The 22,031-nt window shown below is 43.7% G+C and overlaps 1 protein-coding gene across 7 annotated transcripts in view; it reads left to right on the top strand.

The window, feature by feature from the left end:
- The window catches only part of xkr4 (XK related 4), a 251,394-nt gene that overhangs the window by 181,300 nt on the left and 48,063 nt on the right, over positions 1-22,031 (top strand). For 6 of the 7 annotated variants that reach the window (XM_080194224.1, XM_080194225.1, XM_080194220.1 and 3 more), the window contains one exon: positions 1,022-1,221. In XM_080194224.1, the coding sequence (XP_080050350.1) occupies positions 1,022-1,221 (200 nt within the window). Of the gene's footprint in view, positions 1-1,021; positions 1,222-1,722; positions 1,774-22,031 lie in introns of all 7 variants that reach the window. The other variant, XM_080194219.1, reaches the window with a different exon arrangement.

Here is a 22,031-nt window from a genome sequence, read left to right as displayed (position 1 = left end):
TATTTATTTTTAATTACCAACCAAAGACAGTGCCTATGTCATGTGGGGAGAATGGAGCGCAAACAGGGAAACCATTTTCCATTCCATCTCATGCAGCACCCTGTCCCCTTTGCCAGGTATCACAAAGGTTGGAATAGTTTGAATCACTACAGTGCAGAGGAGGCCAATTGCCCATCGGGCCTGCACTGACAACAGCCAGGCCCTATATCTGTAACACCATGTATTTATTCTGCTAATCCCGCTGACACTGAGGGGCAATTCCACATAACTTGCAGATTTTTGGATTTGGGAGGAAACCCACACATACACAAGGAGAATGTGCAAACTCCACTTAGACAGTCACCCGAGGCTGGAATTGAACCCAGATCCCTAGCACTGTAAGACAGCAGTGCTAACCACTGTGCCACCATGCTGCCACAGTGCTGCACTCCAATTCCTGTAGGTATTTTGGCTACCCCTGATTTAAGAACATAAGAACATAAGAAATAGGAGCAGGAGTAGGCCATCTAGCCCTTCGAGCCTGCCCCGCCATTCAATAAGATCATGGCTGATCTGTCGTGGCTCAGTTCCACATTCCCGCCCTCTCCCCATAACCCTTAATCCCATTGCCTATCAAAAACCTATCAACCCGTGTCTTAAAAATATTTAGCGAGGTAGCCTCCACCACTTCAACGGGCAGAGAATTCCAGAGATTCACCACCCTTTGAGTGAAGAAGTTCCTCCTCAACTCCGTTCTAAATCGCCCCCCCCACCTTTATCCTGAGGCTGTGCCCTCAGGATTTTTGACCAATAACTTTTATACACTATAAAATATTTGAAAAAGCAAAAAACAAAGTTGAACCTTTTCCAGCTCTTTTGCATCTTTCCCACACAGCTTTAATCAGCCACATTCTTTTAAAGTTCAGCACCATCCTCCTTCCACCGCCCACTACTCCTGCGCGCATACACACACACACTTATGACGTTGAATATTAGATTGTCTAATTTGTGCCATAATGGTTTTTAACTCTCTTCTCTTAAGGTATTTGCGTACTATATACCTTGGCATCCGAAGCCGTCGGAGTGGGGAGCTCGATCGCTGGCGTTTTTACTGGAAGATGGTGTATGAGTATGCAGATGTAAGTATGTTACATCTGCTGGCGACCTTTTTGGAAAGTGCTCCGCAGCTTGTGCTGCAGCTGTGCATCGTAATTCAGAGCCATCGATTAGAGGCACTCCAAGGTAAGGAATGATCCATTTACAGAAGACTAGTGATTAAAACTTCAGGTTTTACCATGATTGTGGTGCAGAAAATTATGTTGCAATTACAGCACAGAAACAGCCCATTTGATCCAATCAGTTCTTGATGATGTTTAGCAGTATGGTAAGCCCACTTGCTCACTCTGCTCCAATATCTCTTTATTTCCTTTCCCTATGTCTAACCTATCCTTAAATGTTGACATATGCCTGGAATTTCTTCAGAGTTGTTCCCACTCCCCAGCCGGTCTGGTGAGATCCTAGTTAATGTTTAGAAGTTTCCATTACATTCCCGTTGAAGTATGGGATCAGAATGGGGTCAACTCCAAGGAAAGTTCCTGCCATAACCTCTGCTTCAATCGTTAATTCTGGTCTAGCCTTCCACAGGCTGGTGTGGATGACATGTTGCAAGTTCTGAAGTGTATCAATGGAAGGCTTTTAATTTTCCTCTCAAGTTTATTGGGTGGGCAGTGAAAATGATAAAAGCTGCCCTTACAGGTCAATCACCTTTTCCAGAAATGTTGCCTTCTTTACAAAGTCCCAATCACATATGACAGAGTATCCATTTCATGTCAAAGTAAATATCTGTTCTTCACACTTGAAGTACAATGTAACGAGCAGAAACAATTCACTTATGGCTGGGGAAGGTGATTCAAGGTATTTTCAATTTTGTGCAGCAGTTATTCTCCATGCCAAAAGCACCAAAATTACTTTGGACTTTTTACAATCCTTTCATCTGGTTGAATGAGACTGCACCGAAAGTTCTCAATGGCTGTGTTCCCTCTCTCTCCCGCTCTTACCCTTGCTGTCTGTATACGATCAGTCTCTCCTCTGGAGAGCACCAGCACTGCAAAAGTGAAAATGTAACAAGATGTTGCAATTTATTTGGCATAACAATATTCTTAGCTGATGGCTCCAAAATTATGCACTTGTAACCTGGTGAGGGGAGATTTTCTTTACCACAATAAGCTACAATCATGGTCTTTATGTGTTGCAGTAATGCACGGGGGAAATCTAAGCCCCATCACCGTCCCCATCAGTTTGGCAACTGGGAAATATGGCTAGTGTCGATTGCTCTTTGTGCTGTTTCTGTATTGTGACTGCAGTGTGCAGCTAGTGGTGATGTAATCGTTAGAAAGAAGCTGAGCGGCTAAAAATAGCACAGTACCAGCACATTTCATCTTCAAGTGGCAGTGCTCAGCTTTGAAAGCAAATGCTTGGTTTTGATCCAACTCAATCAAACCAATGCAGTTGGGGTCACTTCAGATTTCTGACCTAGATCTCTAGTTGCATCCACTGTGTGATTGCAGATAATTGTTTCCTCAGTCCTAAGGGTTTATAAATATTGATGTTAGGGACAAATACTTTTGCCTGAAAAACTGCAAATGAAAGCGGTTTAAATTCAATAGTGAGTCATTTTAAAATCATAAATCACAAACTACAGGAATTTGGTTTGAATGAGAAATGAAGCTGGAACATGTATGATGATAGCAGATCAAGGTGTAGCTGTTTCTGAAATAACAGTGATGTCTGTTTCAAAAGACATCAAACTCATGCTTGATGGTCATTAAGAATGAGAGCAGTTTTGAGATTTAATCCTGTCTATTGGTCATTTCAGAAGCTTTTATGTGGTCGCTTTTGAAAGAAAAGCCAGGCAGATGATGTAAAAGGAACATTGCAATGTGTTTCGGTTGTTTACAACAAAGCACTTTGGGTGGAGATCACCTCATAGGAGAGATGAGTATCCTAAAAGGCAAATCATAGCCCATGTAATCTCCTGGACTAGTTTCAATCAACCCAGAAGGTTGTGGAGGACTTTTTCTTCCCCTAGCTGGTTTGACTGGGTGTCTATAACATGGATTAAAGGTGTGGTAAGGCTCACAGCTGAGTGAGACTGACTGAATGGACTAGTTTTTTTTTGCTGCTTGCTATTTTTGCATGTTCATATTAGTTTGGTCCTCTGATTCACTAGAAACACCATCATACCCACCCATACAGTTCAGCTGAAACCACTGGCCTTGAAATTCCATGTAGTTATTGTGCCCTTTTCAACCTCACAAAGCACTTTGGACAGGATTCCCAGGGACTCATCCTATCACCACTGGCATTGACCCAGTGACTGGCATGAGGCTTGCCATGCATGGAGCACAACTAGCTAATTCTGCCAAGTTGCTTTTGGACTCTGGGGATGTCCACCACTCAAGGGCACTCAGTACCTGATCGAGGGACACAGTAATGGGAAACGGACAGTTGGGAGGGCGGTTCTACTAACAGCTACTGACAGCCCTCCTTGAATGACCCGCACCCTGTGACTTCCAGCACTCACCTGTGTGAAGGTCCCTCCTTGAACTGAGGCCTCTTGTTAGTGCGGTAGCAACAGCAGCCACTGCTTCCCTGGTGGTGCTGCTGACTACGGAAGAACTGTGCTGCCCTCTTCCTACCAGGTCCCACAGCAAAACTCCTCTCCCATTAATTAAGATCACTATTGATATTCTGGAAAATGTGGACCATTTTCTGTATCTTCGGAACCTCCTTTCACCAAAGGAAGACAAGAATGACAAAATATATTATCACCGCCAGTGTGCCAGCTCAATCTCTGGCTGATTGAGAGGAAAAGGATTTGAAGACTAAATCTCAAACCTAGCTTACTAGGCAGCAGTGATTACCATGTTCCCATATGCTCTGGGGACTTGGACAACCTACTGCAGACCTCACAAGCACTGGAGAAGTACCATCAGCTGTACTTTTGCAAGGCTCACCAAATGCAGTGGAAAGAAAGGTGGTTCAATAGCAGTGTCCATTACCAATCTAACATGCCCACCATTAAGATGCTAATCACTCACAACCAGCTCTTGTGGCTGGGATATGTTGTTCGTATGCCTGACACCTGACACCCAAACTGTTCTACTGTAAACTCAGGAGAACTCAGGCAGTAGGAGACTCCCAGGAGGACAGTGGAAATACTTTACGAATGTCCTCATAGCATTGCTGAAGAGGCCAAACATCCCACCGGCTCACAGGAGGCCCGTACTTGTGACCTCCCAAAATTTGTTTTATTCTTTTGTGGATTGCTAGCAAAGTCAGCATTCATAGAACATAGAACACCACAGCACAAACAGGCCCTTCGGCCCACAAGTTGCGCCGATCACATCTATACCTATCAAGCCATAGAACTATCTGTAACTTCCAATGCCATTAGATCCCATATACTCATCCAGAAGTCTTTTAAAAGACCCCAGTGAGTTCGCCCTACCACCACTGATGGCAGCCAATTCCACTCACTCACCACCCTCAGAGTGAAAAACTTTCCCCTAACATCTCATAGAACATAGAACATAGAACATAGAACATTACAGCGCGGAACAGGCCCTTCGGCCCACAATGTTGCGCCGACCAGTCTTACTTTTAAAAAAAAAGCATTGACCCACTAATCTAAACCAATCCCTTTTCGTCCATAAACCTATCCACCAATCTCTTAAACGCCCCCAAACTAGGCGCATTTACAACTGCAGCAGGCAGGGCATTCCAGTCCCTCACCACCCTCTGGGTAAAGAACCTGCCCCTGACATCCGTCCTATAACTACCCCCCCTTAATTTAAAGCCATGCCCCCTCGTGCTAGCTTTCTCCATCCGAGGAAACAGGCTATTACCATCCACCCTATCTAAACCTCTAATCATCTTATATGTTTCTATAAGATCCCCTCTTAGCCGCCTTCTTTCCAGTGAAAACAACCCCAAATCCCTCAGTCTCTCCTCATAGGACCTCCCCGCATACCAGGCAACATCCTGGTAAACCTCCTCTGCACCCTCTCCAAAGCCTCCACATCCTTCCTGTAATGTGGGGACCAGAACTGCACACAGTACTCCAAGTGCGGCCGCACCAGAGTTGTGTACAGTTGCAACATGACGCTGCGACTCCTAAATTCAATCCCCCTACCAATAAACGCCAAGACACCGTACGCCTTCTTAACAACCTTATCTACTTGATTCCCAACTTTCAGGGATCTATGTACACATACACCTAGATCCCTCTGCTCCTCCACTCTATTCAAAGTCCTCCCGTTAGCCCTATACTCAACACATCTGTTATTCCTACCGAAATGGATTACCTCACACTTCTCCGCATTAAACTCCATCCGCCACCTCGCGGCCCAGCTCTGCAACCTGTCCAAGTCACCCTGCAAACTTCGACACCCTTCCTCACAATCTACCACACCTCCGACTTTGGTGTCATCAGCAAACTTACTAATCCACCCAACTATACCCTCATCCAGATCATTAATAAAGATTACAAACAGCAGTGGCCCCAAAACAGATCCCTGAGGCACACCACTCGTAACCGAACTCCATGATGAGTAATTACCATCAACCACCACCCTCTGTCTCCTATCTGCTAACCAATTCCTGATCCAAGTACCTAAATTACCACCAATCCCATACATCTGCATTTTCTGCAGAAGCATACCATGGTGAACCTTATCAAACGCTTTACTAAAATCCATATATACCACGTCTACTGCCTTACCCCTATCCACCTCTTTGGTCACCTTCTCAAAGAACTCAATAAGGTTAGTAAGGCACGACCTTCCCGCTACAAAACCATGCTGACTATCTCTAATCAATTCATTACTCTCCAAATAACTATAAATCCTATCCCTAATAATTCTTTCTAAAACCTTGCCCACTACAGAAGTAAGACTCACTGGTCTATAATTCCCAGGGAAGTCTCTGTTCCCCTTCTTAAACAATGGGACAACATTCGCTGTCCTCCAATCTTCCGGTACTATACCAGAGACCAACGACGACCTGAAGATCAAAGCCAGTGGCTCTGCAATCACCTCTCTTGCCTCCCATAGAATCCTAGGGTAAATCCCGTCTGGACCAGGGGACTTATCTATTTTCAACCCTTCTAGAATATCCAACACATCCTCTGTATCAACTGCAATACTTTCTATTTTACACCCCTTCACCCCAGTGACCTCCTCAGCTACATTCATATCGTCCTGCGTGAACACCGAAGAGAAATAATGGTTCAATGCCTCTCCAATCTCTTCCGGTTCCACACACAACTTCCCCCTACTGTCTGTAACTGGCCCTAATCTTGCCCTAACCAACCTTCTGTTCTTGACATACCTATAGAACGCCTTAGGATTCTCCTTAATCCTATCAGCCAAAGTCATCTCATGCCCTCTTCTAGCCCTTCTTAACTCCCTCTTCAACTCCCTCCTAGCCAATCTAAAGCTTTCTACTGCACTACCCGAGCCCTCAAGCCTCATCCGAACATAAGCCTCCTTCTTCTTCCTAACCAACAAATCAACTTTTTTTGTGCACCACGGTTCCCTAGCCCTACCAATTCCTCCTTGCCTGACAGGGACATACCTATCACAGACCCGCAGTAGCTGCTCCTTGAAAAAACTCCACATTTCAGACGTTCCTAGTCCCTGTAATCTCCTAGTCCAACCAATGCTTCCTAATTCTCTCCTAATGGCCTCATAATTACCCTTCCCCCAGCTAAAACTACTGACCCGAGGTTCATGCCTATCCCTTTCCATCACTAAGGTGAACGTAACCGAATTGTGGTCACTATCACCAAAAAGCACACCAACTTCCAAGTCTAGCACCTGGTCTGGCTCATTTCCCAGCACCAAGTCCAATATAGCCTCACCTCTAGTTGGCCTATCTACATATTGAGTCAAAAAACCTTCCTGCACACTTTGAACAAAAACTGACCCCTCTAACGAGCTAGAGCTATAGCAATTCCAATCAATGTTAGTAAAGTTAAAGTCCCCCATAACAATTACCCTATTACTTTCACTCCTAACCAGGATCGTCTCTGCAATCCTTTCCTCAACCTCTCTAGAACTTTTTGGAGGTCTATAAAAGACTCCCAACAGGGTGACCTCTCCTCTCCTATTTCTAATTTCTGCCCATACTACCACAACAGACAAGTCCTCATTAAACTTCCTCTCTGAGACTGTGATATAGTCCTTGACCAATAATGCTACTCCACCCCCCATTCTACCTCCTTCTCTACTCCGACTAAAGCACTTGTACCCCGGCACCTGCAACATCCATTCCTGACCCTGCTCTATCCACGTCTCTGAAATGGCCACAACATCAAAGTCCCAGGTACTGGTCCACGCTGCAAGTTCATCCACTTTATTGCGAATACTCCTCGCGTTAAAGTATATACATTTCAAACCTCGCTCCGCCCCACCCCCACAATGCCGTGCAATGCCGTCCCCTTCTATGCCCCCCTCACTTTCACCCCCTCTACCCAGGATCCCACCCCCCCCTCTGAATCAGTTTAAACCACTCCGCATAGCCTTCACAAATTTACCCCCCAGGATATTTGTTCCCCTCTGGTTCAGATGTATACCATCACTCTTATAGAGATCCCACCTTCCCCAGAATGAGCCCCAATTGCTCAAGTAATTAAACCCCTCCCTCCTGCACCATCCCCTCAGCCACAAGTTCAAACTTTCCCTCTCCCTATTCCTCTCTAAACTATCCCATGGCACAGGCAAGAGTCCAGAGATAACCACTCTGTTTGACTTGGCTTTTAGTTTCCATCCCAACTCCATGAAACTCTGCTTAATATCCCCTTCCCTTAGCCTCCCTATGTCATGTGTCCCCACATGAATTATAACTTGGGGTTGATCACCCTCTCCCCTAAGAGTCTTGAATATCCTCTCTGACACATCCCGGACCCCAGCCCCTGGTAGGCAACACACCAGCCCCGAGTCCCTACCCTTACTACCAACTCTCCTATCCGTCCCCTTAACTGTAGAGTCCCCAATCACGAGGCCCAATCTCTTGCATCCCCTAGACACCTGAGCTTTTACAATAGGCTCACCCCCAGAGTCCTGCTCCCTTTGGCTATCCCCAGTTGATGCTTCCTCAACTGTAGCCTCCAGGACCGAAAACCTATTTTGGAGGGGAACAGCCCCAGGGGATTCTCCTCCCACATGCTTCTTTCCCCTCCTCTTGACATTGACCCAAGACTGATTACTAGGAGTGACTATTTCCTTAAAACTCCTATCAATGTCTCTCTCTGCCTCACGAATTATGCGGAGCTCATCTAATTCCACCTCCAGCTCCTTAACACGCTCCTCCAGAAGCTTCAATCTAAGACACTTCCTACAAGTAAAATCCCCTGAAACACTACTGGAGTCCCTCACCACATACATCCCACAGGAGATGCAGCACACTGCCCGAACTGCCATCCCTGAAACAGGTAACAGCAAAAAAAAAGTAAAAAATAAAAAAAAACTTCCCCACACTTATAATTAGGTTAGAGGAGGTGGGAGGGTGGGATTCTCTACTAGTGTAGAGAATCGGGTATCCTCTCTGGACTAATTTATCTCCTCTGTACTTGCTTCCCAGCACCTTAAACCTGTGTCCTCTCGTAGCGACCATTTCAGCCCTGGGAAATAGCCTCTGAGAATCCACCCTATCTATTCCTCTCAACATTTTATAAACCTCTATCAGATCGCCTCTCAACTTTCGTCTCTCCAGGGAGAAGAGACCTAGCTCCCTCAACCTATCTTCATAAGGCATGCCTCCCAATCCAGGGAACATCCTTGTAAATCTCCTCTGCACCCTCTCAATAGCTTCCACATCCTTCCTGTAGTGAGGCGACCAGAACTGTACACAGTACTCCAAGTGGGGTCTGACAAGGGTCCTATAAAGTTGCAGCATTACCTCCCGACTCCTAAACTCAATCCCTTGATTAATGAAGGCCAGTACACCATGCGCCTTCTTGACCACATCCTCCACCTGCGAGGCCAATTTAAGAGTCCTATGGACCCGGACCCCAAGATCCTTCTGCTCTTCAACCCAGCTAAGACTCCTACCCTTGATATTGTACTCCTGCATCCTGTTGGTCCTGCCAAAATGGACCACTATACATTTATCCGCGTTGAAGTCCATCTGCCACTTCTCCGCCCAGTCTTGCATCCTATCTATGTAATGCTGCAACTTCTGACATCCCTCAAAACTATCCACAACACCACCAACCTTTGTATCGTCGGCGAACTTACTAACCCATCCCTCCATTTCCTCATCCAGGTCATTTATGAAAATGACAAACAGCAAGGGTCCTAGAACAGATCCCTGGGGCACTCCACTGGTGACCGACCTCCATGCAGAAAAAGACCCATCCACAACCACTCTCTGCCTTCTGCAGGCAAGCCAGTTCTGGATCCACAAGGCCAAAGCCCCTTGGATCCCATGCCCTCTCACCTTCTCAAGAAGTCTTGCATGGGGGACTTTATCAAATGCCTTGCTGAAGTCCATGTAAACCACATCCACCGCTCTTCCTTCGTCAATGTGTTCAGTCACATTTTCAAAGAACTCAACTAGGCTCGTAAGGCACGACCTGCCCTTGACAAAGCCGTGCTGACTATTCCTGATCATTCTAAATTTCTCTAAATGCTCATAAATCTTGTCCCTCAGAATCCTCTCCATCAACTTACCAACCACTGAGGTCAGACTCACCGGTCGGTAATTTCCCGGGCTATCCCTGTTCCCTTTCTTGAAAATAGGAACCACATCCCCAATCCTCCAATCCTCCAGAACCTCTCCCGTCTCCGTTGATGATGCAAAGATCATCATCGTTGACCATCCCTAATTTACTCTGGCACTAATGGCTTGCTGGGACATTTCAGGGGGCAGTTAAGAGTCAAACCTCTGTGGGTCTGAAGTTACGTGATTCCCTTCCCTAAAGGACATTGGAAATCGCGAACAGTTTTTCTGGAAGGTACTTAACACTGAGAGACGTCATCAGGAGACACAGAAATGAAATCAAGGTATGGGAGAGTGCACAAACCTCCAAACAGCTCATCTGCCTGATCCTTCAAGCACCATGTGGCCTGTCTGTTGCAGAGTTTACAGATCATGCATTGAACTTATCAACATTTCAGAATCTCTAAACTGGTGTAGAAGTAAGTCATCCTCAATCCCAAGGGACTGTCTAATGAGTGATTTGTGCCAGTGGAAAGTAAGAATTTGATTAATTGCCCACTTAACACCCTCAGTTGGTGTTATGGTAAGAAAGCCATCCATAAGCCTTCCCATCCCAGGCTTGATCAGGGCAGAGGTGGGATCCCCACCTGGCAATGCAATACTTACTCAGTGTAGTACTTGTTTCAGTCACATTGAGAATATTGCCCCATGTTTCATTCTGGCACATAACGGGAACCTGGAGAAATTTAAATAGAGCAATCAAAATGAAACCGTCTTGGTTATCAGTATAGATTCAGGATCTCTTCACTGGAGAAATGCAAATTTCACTGGTGTATGATTGAGATCTGCAGAATGAAAAAGAAAAGGGATTCTGTTCAGATTAGTAGTTGAATATAGTTTGGCAAGAAGGGGATCTCTCGTGGGCATATTTACTAAATCTAGAAATACAGGGAGAATTATCAATTTAATTTGCTGGGCAGAAAATCTTTGAGATTGGTTAGAGTACAAGTTTTACCCCCTACCATTATCACTCTCCATTGGCACTAACAGGTGAGGTATAAAGCTTGCAGTCCAACTGATTCTGCCCATTTCCTTGTCGACAGTTAAAACATCCTGGAGTGCAAGTTTAGTAGGTTAGAAAACATAGGTATTGGTTTATTTCCCAGCTGTTCACAGCAGTATGAGGTCACAAGGATTTTAACTGCCAGATCTTATTACTATGCTGCTTGTCCACTTCCCACCTGGAAAGTATTCTGATAATTGATTTTAAATTTAAGAAAAATTATCTTGTCTTGGGGTCAAACTCGGTTATTGTTAACTATCAGACTTCATGTGACAAAACTAAAATCCACTCTTGTATGTGGGCACTAATAAGCAATGATAGGGAGATGAGCTAATTTTAACTGGTATTGTTCTAGAATACTATTCTGCTGCATGTCAATTGATCCCTTAAGTGGATAATTAATGGCACTCATCCCACCATGATCACTGATCCACCAAGGAACAAAGGGTTAGCTATTATTTTAATACCAAATATACATCGATAGTGATGTCAGATCATGTGTTCCTAGAACTCAGAGAGATGTTTCTGGAAGGAGCTCCATAATTATCCATCCCTGTATATAGTTAACAAATGCTTGGAAGTTTCTAATGGTCTTGTTTCCAGAAGTTTCTGTTAAACACATTCTGGGATGGTTTCTTGAAGAAACATCTTGGTAAACTAACTGACTTTTTAAGGATCCCAATTCAGGATGCTATGTGGCTTAGAGAGGAACTTCCAGATGGTGCTGATCCCAGGTATCTGCTGTCCTTATCCTGCTAAATAGTATTGGGTTTAGAAGGTACTGTCTCAGGAGCCTTGATGAGTTCCTACAGTGCATCCTGTGGATGGTACGCATTGCCGCCATTGTGCATTGATGGTGGAGGGAATGAAAGTTTGAGGATGGGGTGCCAGTCAAGCAGGTTGCTTTGACCTGGATGGTGTCGAGCTCCTTGAGTGTTGTGGCAAGTGGAGAATATCCCATTACACTCCTGATTGTACCTTTAAATGGTGGTCAAACTACAGGCAGTTAGGACATCAGTTATTCACCACAGGATTCCTAGCCTCTGACCTATTCTTTTAGCCCACTGTACTTACGTCGTTAGCCCAGTTCAGTATAATATAGTGATGCCTGAATAACTACCTAAACTAGTCAGAAGCTCTATTCCAAGTGTATCATCTGCTAACCTAGTCGTAAACCTCACCAAGAGCAAGTTCACTAAAACTCCAGTAACCTACCTAGGCAAGTGGAATGTATTCCATTACACTCCTGACTTGAGCCTTATAGATGGTGGACAAGCTATGGGGAGTTAGGAAGCAAGTTAGTGGTGAATAACTCACCTCCTAGCTCCCCATTGTTTGTCCACCATCTATAAGGTGCAAGTCAGGAGTGTAATGGAATACTCTCCATTCACCTGGATGAGTACAGCTCCTGCAACACTCAAGAAGCTCAACTCCATCCAGGACAGAGCATGTTGTATGTCAAGGGTAGGTCTTGCCAAATGCAATGAAAGTACAGGCATTGACCGATTTCCCCACCCCCATGACTAAACAGAAAATAATGCAACTTTTGGAGATGCATGGTTTCCGTTGAAAGTTCATCTTAAACTTCAGTACGTTAACCCCATCACTGACAGACTTGCTACAGAGAAAAACAAAGGCAGTGTGGTCAGAAAGATGCCAAACCACATTCGAGAGACTGAAAGCTATGCTAACAAACAAATTGCTGCTGGCAGTCTTAAGTTCTAATGAACCCTTTTAATAGTCAATGTTAGTAACAGGGTAGACTGAATTCTGCTGCAAGATGATGAATCAGGCATCGAAAGACCAATTGGGTATTGTTCAAAGAAAATAAAGAGACAACAAAAGAGATATCCCACTGCAGAGAAGGAAGCTCTAGGGCTGCTTCTCACCCTCAAGCGCATGAAATATAGTCAGCAATGGATATAGAGAAACCTGCACCTACACATCATCTTCTCTTAACATTTGTGGAGAAATTCAATATTCACCACTAACTTGCCTCTTCACTCCCCATAGCTTGCCCAGCATCTACCTGCTTGCTATTGCAACCCTTTCACTTGAAGATTTTACATATTGCAGAAAAAAATGATGTGATAGCAGATGCCCTATCTAGAGTTTAAATTATCAATGGGAGACCAATTCCAGACTGTATAGAATGTAGTCACAGTGCCTGATGTCTGTGTGACTGAAAGTGTGCCTTTTCCTTTTCTTTATTCAGAGGCTGAATTGTAATGAAATGCTGTTAACATTTCAATCGCCTAGTGGGGAGGTGTTATAAAACCATGGTTTATATTGAAAATGATTTTATTTATTGAGTGGGCTGAAACCACAGGTATATTTAAAAAGATTGACAACGGCGTTTAAAGTGAACTGAACAGCAGTTCTTAAGCTAGCCAACCATTTACATAGCTTCACCTCACAAATTATAAAAGCTATCAGAAAAGGGATGTGCGGTCCAGAAATAGCATACCAAAGTTAATCAACTTAAATGAATGCAAATGACCTATCTCCTGAGACATTCATAGATATAGAAACATATTTAGTTGGGCGCGGACCAAACTGCTAAAAGCAATCACTTTAGACACAGGACCAGCCATGTAATCTAATCACTGTATAATGCACCTGAAATGAAACCTGCCCAGTTTGAACATAGAACATAGAAAAACTACAGCACAATCAGGCCCCTCGGCCCATAAGTTGCGCTGATGATATCCATACCTACTAGGCTTAACTATAACCCTCAATTCTATTAAGTTCCATGTACTCATCCAGAAGCCTCTTGAAAGACCGTAAAGAATCTGCCTCCACCACTACCGACAGCAGCCGATTCCACTCACCCACCACCCTCTGAGTGAAAAACTTACCCCTGATATCTCCTCTGTACCTATTCCCCAGCACCTTAAACCTGTGTCCTCTCGTAGCAACCATTCCAGCCGTTGGAAAAAGCCTCTGAGAATCCACCCGATCTATACCTCTCAACATCTTATACACTTCTATCAGGTAACCTCTCATCCTTTGTCTCTCTAAGGAGAAAAGCCCGAGCTCCCTCAACCTATCCTCATAAGGCATGCCACCCAATCCAGGCAACATCCTTGTAAATCTCCTCTGCACCCTTTCAATAGCTTCCACATCCTTCCTGTAATGAGGTAACCAGAACTAAGCACAGTACTCCAAGAGGGGTCTGACTAAGGTCTTATAAAGCTGCAGCATTATCTCCCGACTCCTAAACTCAGTCCCGTGATTGATGAAGACCAGTACGCCATACACCTTCTTAACCACATCCTCTACCTGCGAGGCCAATTTAAGAGTCCGATGGACCCACACCCCAAAGCCTTTCTGATCCTCTACACTGCGAAGAGTCTTACCCTTGATATTGTACTCCTTCATTCCATTTGACCAGCCAAAATGGTCCACAATACATTTATCTGGGTTGAAGTCCATCTGCCACTTCTCCACCCAGCCTTGCATCCTATCCATGTCACACTGCAACCTCTGACATCCCTCCAGACTATCCACAACACCACCAACCTTCGTGTCATCAGCAAACTTACCAGCCCATCCCTCCACTTCCTCATCCAGGTCATTTATGAAAATTACAAACAGCAAGGGTCCCAGAACAGATCCCTGGGTCTGGTGACAGATCTCCATGCAGAAAAAGACCCATCTACAACCACTCTCTGCCTTCTGCAGGCAAGCCAGTTCTGGATCCACAAGGCAACAGCCCCTTGGATCCCATGCCCTCTCACTTTCTCAAAAAGTCTTGCATGGGGGATCTTATCGAATGCCTTGCTGAAGTCTATATAAATCACCTCTACCACTCTTCCTTCATCAATGTATTTAGTCACATTTTCAAAGAACTCAACCAGGCTCATAAGGCACGATCTGCTTTTGACAAAGCCATGCTAACTACTATTGATCATACTAAACTTCTCTAAATGTTCATTAATCCTGTCCCTCAGAATCTTCTCCATCAACTTACCACCACTGAGGTTAGACTCACCGGTTGGTAATTTCCTGGGCTATCCTGATTCCCTTTCTTGAATATAGGAACCACATTTGCAATCCTCCAATCCTCTGGAACCTTTGCTGTGACTATATTTGGTAAATGACCAGTCAGAGACCAGAAAGACCTTGAGTGGATTTTCCGTTCTCCCCACAGCATATCTTGCAGCAGTGGAAGTAGCCTGTCATTAGTCAGTGGCACTTTTATCAGCGTTTCCCGTTGTTCATCTCCTCTGCTGCCAGGGACCCCATGGCAGAGGGTTGTCATCGCCTGGTGCCAGAAGATCATGCTGGTGGGAATGGCCAGAAAATCATGGGAACAGGAATAGGCCATTCAGCCCCTCGAGCCTGTTCTACCATTCAATGAGATTGTGGCTGATGATTCCTACAGTGGATGGGACTGGAAAATTTACCCCAATTTCTTTCTCTTTTAAAACTTATACAAAAACAATAAACCTGTCTGTGTGTCTTCTATATTTACAGCACTCAAGTGGTTAAACACTCACTGAATTGTTATGCAATTTTTTTAAAGAAGAAGCATCTGCTGCATTCAACCAAGAGGTGAAAAATGAGGGGAGTCAGACATAGACATTGAATCTTACAATGCAGAAGGAGGCCATTTGGCCCATTGAGTCTGCCCATGAAGGCCCTTTCCCCATAACCTCATGCATTTACCCTAGCTGTTCCCCCTGACACTAAGGTCAATTGAGGATGGCCAATTCACCTAACCCTCATCTTTGGACTGTGGGAGGAAACTGGACCATCTGGAGGAAACCCACGCACCAACTGGGTCCTGAACTTCCTAACTCACAATCAGTAAGGATAGGCAACAACATCTCCTCCGCGATCATCCTCAACACCGGTGCCCCACAAGGCTGTATTTTTAGCCCCCTACTTTACTCCTTACACGCCTATGACTGTGCGACCAAATTCCCCTCCAATTTGATTTTCAAGCTTGCTGACAACACCACTGTAGTGGGTCGGATCTCAAATAATAATGAGACAGAGTACAGGAATGAGATAGAGAATCTGGTGAACTGGTATGGCAACAATAATCTCTCCCTCGATGTCAACAAAACGAATGAGATTTTCATCGACTTCAGGAAGCGTGGAAGAGAACCAGCCTCTGTCTACGTCAATGGGGACAAATAGAAAGGATCGAGATCTTCAAGTTTTTAGGTGTTCAGATCACCAACGACCTGTCCTGGTCCCTCCATGCCGACACTGTAGTTAAGAAAGCCACCAACACCTCTACTTTCTCAGAAGACTAAGGAAATTTGGCATGTCATCTACAACTCTCACCAACTTTTATAGATGCACCATAGAAAGCTTTCTGATTGCATCACAGCTTGGTACAGCTCCTGCTCTGCCCAAGACCGCAAGGAACTACAAAAGGTCATGAATGTAGCCCAATCCATCACACAAACCAGCCTCCCACTCTGTCTACACTTCCCACTACCTCAGCAAAGCCACCAGCATAATTAAGGACTTCACAGACCACGGACATTCTCTCTTCCACCTTCTTCCTTCGGGGAAAAGATACAAAAGTCTGAGGACACATGCCAACTGACTCGAATGGACTTACCTTGCATTAACTTGACCTTTCTCTACACTTAGCTGTGACTGTAATACTACATTCTGCACTCTCGTGTTTCCTTCTCTATGAACGGTATGCAGGAAACAATACTTTTCACTGTATGTTAATACATGTGATAATAATAAATCAAATCAAAGCAGACACAAGGAGAATGTGAAAACTCCACACAGACAATGACCCAAGCCGGGAATCAAACCCGAGTCCCTGGTGTTGTGAGGTAACAGTGCTAACCACTGTGCCACTGTACAGCCCCAATTCTACCACTCTTCACCTGACAGTAAATGAAAATAAAAGCCACCATTGTACCAGACGACCATAGACTGAGGGGGAAAGCTGACTGGTGTTGATTTAACCAAAGGGTCACCACAGGCAAGGAGCAAGGTTGAGAAGGTAGGCCAGTACAGGAATTGAACCCATATTGTTGGCATCACTTCAGCACAAACCAACTATCCAGCCAACCGAGCTAACCCACCTCCCTATTACTGATGGTAACAGTTGCACCTTTCAGGAACCCAGCTACAATATTAAGTGAGGAATTACCATTTCATGCAGAGGCAGCACTTGCCTAAGCTAGTGAAACCACTGAGATTCATTCATTCTAAAATAAAAAAGTAAATTAACCATTCTGTGTTGTGCATATTGCATCACTGAAGGCAGGAAACTAGGACCTTTAATGTTGACGTTATTCTTGAATGTTTGACAGTTTGGAAAATAATTAAAATCAGTGGCAAGCAGAGTTTTATGTGAATGTAACACTTTTCTCTGTGTTTAGAAAATCTCCTTTCATTGCAATAAGTGTGTAAATCATATATTTTTCTGGAAAAGAAACTTCACTGACAGCACAAGCAAATGAGAAGCTGGCAGTGTGAATTTGTGCTGGGTGAATGTAAGAGGGAGTTTGGCCTGAATGAGTGTTAATGCTAGCTAAATGTGTTGGTATATCTCAAGGTTTTATGTGGATTGTGCTGATTGCACTCCTCGCCATGTAGGTTAACTGTGAAATAAATTAGTCACATTGTGTTGTTTAAATTAAGGATGGGGCTGAGAGTTGAGTGAATTTCTGAGTGAGTCATCAAAATAAATGGGTGTGGAAACACTGACAAAGGCAGTTTGAGCAAACTAATGGAATGAGTTGTATTAAGTGATGCATTTAGCCTGAGCAATAAAGGTCTGAGACACTGTGGGTCAGTGTCTGAGAGACAACAATTGGCAAGAAAAAGTTGTTGTAAGACTAGTATTTATCAATAACACAGCGAATGGGATTATACAAATGGTAGGGCCGGGAGCTACTCTGCATGATGTAGGATATCCTATATCTGGAAAGTACTGAGGGGAAATGCACATTGTGACATTTCACTAATGTAGGATTGCCTGAGCAGTGAAATGCAGAGTTCAAAGTCTAGCTGGATACTTTCAGAAACATGCAACACTGATAAGCTACATTTATATCGCAATTTTGACTTCATAAAACATCCCAAGGTGCATCAGATGTGCATTGTTGGACAACATCAGATCATATAAGGAGATAGTAGGGCAGATGACCAAAAGCTTGGTCAAAGAGGAAGGTTTTAAGAAGCACCTTCATGGAAGAGAGAAGGGTAAGGAGGTGGATGGGTCAAGGAAGAGAATTCCAGGCTCAGCCCTCTGTGGTTGCGTGATCAAAATCAGACTAGTGCCAGAGGTCAGAGTTGCAGAGGATCTCAGAGATCACAGAGAGATGCAGAGTTGGAGGAGGTTACAGAGAAAGGGATGTGCGAGGCCTTGAGAGATTTAAAACAAAGAAGAAAATTTTGAAATCAAGGTGTTCCAGTCCGAGAAGCAATGTAGGTCAGTGAGCACAGGGGTGAAGGGAATAGTCAAGTCATAGAGTCATAAAGGTTTTCAGCATAGAAACAGGACTTTCAGCCTAGTTTGTGCATGTCGCCCAGTTTTTACCAGTAAGCGAGTCTTAATTGCCCGTGTTTGGCCCATTTCCCTCTATACCCACCTTATCCATATAATTGCCTTTTAATTAGACAAAATTTTACCCGCTTCTACTATTACCTCTGGCAGCTCATTCCAGACACTCCCCACCCTCTGTTTGAAAAAAATTGCCCGTCTGGAGCCTTTTATATCTCTCCCCTCTCACTTTAAACCTGTGCCCTTTAATTTTAGACTCCCCTCCTGTTGGAAAAAGATGCTGACTATCTACTTTATCTAAGCCCCTCTAGACCTCTATGCAATCACCCCTAAGCCTGCTACGCTCCAGGGAAAAAATTCCCACTATATCCAACCTCTCCTTATAACTAAAACCATCAAGTCCCAGTAGCATCCTAGTAAATCTCTTCTGTACTCTTCCTAATTTAATAATATCCTTTCTATAATAGGGTGACCAGACTGTACACAGTTTTCCAAGTGTGACCTTACCAATGTTTTGTACAACTTCCACAATTCTTGTATTCAATTAAACCAAATTAAACCAAACGTGCTGAATGCCTCCTTCACCACTCTGTCCACCTATGACTCCACTTTATGCGCCTGTACCCTGGATATCTTTGCTCTATAACTCTCCCCAGTGCCCTGCCATTAACTAAATCCTGCCCTGGTTTGATCTACCAAAATGCATCACCTTGCATTTATCTAAATTAAACTCCATCTGCAATTCATCAGCCCACTGGCCCAATTGATCAAGATCCCATTGAAATCCTAAATAATCTTCTTTACTGTCCACTTTGCCACCAATTTTAGTGTCATCTGCAAACTTACTAACCATGCTCCCTAAATTTTCATTGAAATCATTAATATAAATGAAAAATAACATGGACCCAGCACCAATCCCGAGGCACATCGCTGGTCACAGGCCTCCAGTTTGAAAAACAATCTCAAAACTACCCTCTGGCTTTTGTCGTCAAGCCAATTTTGTATCCAATTGGTTACCTCATCCTGGGTCCCATGAGATTTAAATTAATACAACAATTTACCCTGTAGTGCCCTATCAAAGGCCTTGCTGAAGTCCATGTGACAATGTCGACTGCACTGTCCTCACCTACCTTCTTGTTTGCCCCTTCAAAAAACTCTATCAAATTCATGAGACATGATTTTCCACTCACAAAGCCACACTGACTGTCCCTAATCCGTCCTTGCCTCTCTAAATGCCTGTAGACTTTGTCTCTCAAAGTCCAGCTGGATACTTTCAGAAACATGGAACACTGACAAGCTGCATTTATATTGCAATTTTGACTTTGTAAAACATCCCAAGCTGCATCAGATGTGCATTGTTGAACAACATCAGATCATTTAAGGAGATAGTAGGGCAGATGACCAAAAGCTTGGTCAAAAAGGAATGTTTTAAGAAGCACCTTCATGGAAGAGAGAAGGGTAAGGAGGTGGGTGTCTCTCAGAATACCTTCTAACAACTTTCCCACTATAGACATTAGGCTCACCTGCCTGTAGTTCCCAGGCTTTTCCCTGCAGCCTTTCTTAAACAAAGGCACAACATTTGGCACCCTCCAATCTTCAAGCACTCACCTGTGGCTGTTGATGATTCATATATCTCTGCTAGGAGACCCACAATTTCCTCCCTAGCCTCCTACAATGTCCTGAGATACATTTCATCAGGTCCCGGCGATTTATCTATCTTGATGCACTTTAAGACTTCCAGCACCTCCTTCTCTGTCATATGTCCACTCCTCAAGACATCACTATTTATTTCCCCAAATTCTCTGATACTCATGCATTTCTCAACAGTAAATAGTGATGAGAAATATTCATTTCGGATCTCACCCATCTCTTGTGGATCCGTACATAGATGACCTCGTTGATCCTTAAGAGGCCTTATTCTCTCCTAGTTACTTTTTTGCCCTTTAGGTATTTGTAGGAGCTCTGCGGATCCTCCTTTGCCTTATCTGCCAAAGAAATCTCATGTCCCCTTTTTGCCCTCCTGAGTCTAGAGATGAAAAAGTTTCTGTATTTTGATGGTCCCACAGCCAGTACTGAGATGAATATCAAATCAAAGAGGATCAAGTGGGTGATTTGCAACAGACATCATGGGGAGGATACTGGGGATTCAGAATGTTCTGGGTACAAATCTGTTTAATCTTAATGCTAATGATGAAAATAATGGCAAAGTGATATGACTGAGTAATCAAGAGAAATAGCTTAACACTGTGAAGTTAGCCCTGGAGAGGACCAATTTTCCTAGCTGTGAAAATTAGAGGATTTGACAGTCTGATATGCAGCAATGATTGGGCAATCAAGAATAATCTGTCGCCTTTCACTTGCCAGGGTAGGAGACATAACGGAGAGGGTGGGAAAATGTCTCAAAAGTGTTGAAAAAGAGACGGAAGTCATAATTCATTTGCAATCCAATGATAGGACATAATAGGATAGAGTATTTGAAGAGGGGATCTGTGGTGTTAAACAAAAGAGCAAGACCTCAAAGATGGAAATCTCAGGATTATTCCACATGATTTTTTGTTGGGTTGCTGAGGGAGGAAGATTCTGGAAGTGTAGTGAGAAGGATAGAAACTGGGTGTGAAGGAAACTTTCAGATTCCTGAGAAATTGGAATAAATTCTGGGACAGAAAAGATGCTAAAATGAGCTGGACTTTAAAGCAAACATTGTTCTCGCAGAGAGAGTAAATGGAACAGTGGGTGGGAATTAAATTAATGGGGGAGGTGTAAATGAAACAGACAAACAACATAATAACATCAGTAGGGGAAAGATCAAATAAAGGAATGTTTTAAAGGATCTGTTTTTGCACAGCATCATGACGAATAGACCAGTTAGAAATATATATAACCATGACAACAGTAACAACAACTTGCAATTATATGCCATCTTTAACACATAAAAATATACCAATGCAAATAAACTTACATTGAGTTAAGATAAGGTAACTGAAAACTTAGGTGAAAGTGGGTTTTTAAAAGGCTTTTAAATATCAAGAGTCGCATAAAAAATCCCAAAAGGTTGGGCTGAGAAAGATATAGGTCACAGTATTAATCTTGGTTAGAGGGACAAAGGGATATAAGGAGGAGAAACTGAAGGAAAGTAAGGCTAAATAATGTAGCCGATGGTAAGGTGGAAAGCAGACAGCAAATCAAAATTGACAAGTTAGAGCCAATAGATTCATAGATTATGCACCAAAGGAGACCATTCAGCCTGTCGTCTGTACCAGCTCTCCACAAAAACAATTAATTTAGTGCCATTCCCCACTTTTTCTGTAGCCCTGCAATTATTTTCTCTTCATATAATAATCCAATTCCCTTTTGAACGTTGTGATTGAACCTACCTCCACCACACTGTCAGGCAGTGCATTCCAGATCCTAACCATTCAGTGAACCAAATTGTTTTCCTTGTGTCTCCATTGCTTCTTTAGCCAACAAGCAAATGTTTTGATAACACCTATTTATTGGCACATTCAAATAATGAGAGTAGTGTGTTTCCCAATGGGTATTCTCCTTTTCTTTTTGCAGAAAATGGAGGAGGAGGAGTGAAGGAATGTCACACATCTAGTCTAGAACATTGCTCACACTTAAGGGATGTGCACATCAGCCCAGCAATCAGTATCCAGAAATGGCTACATATGGTACGGAAACAGTAAGATTTATGCCAAACAATTACCAGGTAATCACCATCTCCAACAAGGCAACATTTTTGTCCCCTACACATTGGAGGACCATGATTCA

This window comes from Carcharhinus amblyrhynchos, chromosome 8 (assembly GCF_965287045.1).
Source record: "Carcharhinus amblyrhynchos chromosome 8, sCarAmb.v2.hapA, whole genome shotgun sequence".
Taxonomy (NCBI): Eukaryota; Metazoa; Chordata; class Chondrichthyes; order Carcharhiniformes; family Carcharhinidae; genus Carcharhinus; species Carcharhinus amblyrhynchos.
This window is presented reverse-complemented; position numbering and strand designations above follow the sequence as displayed.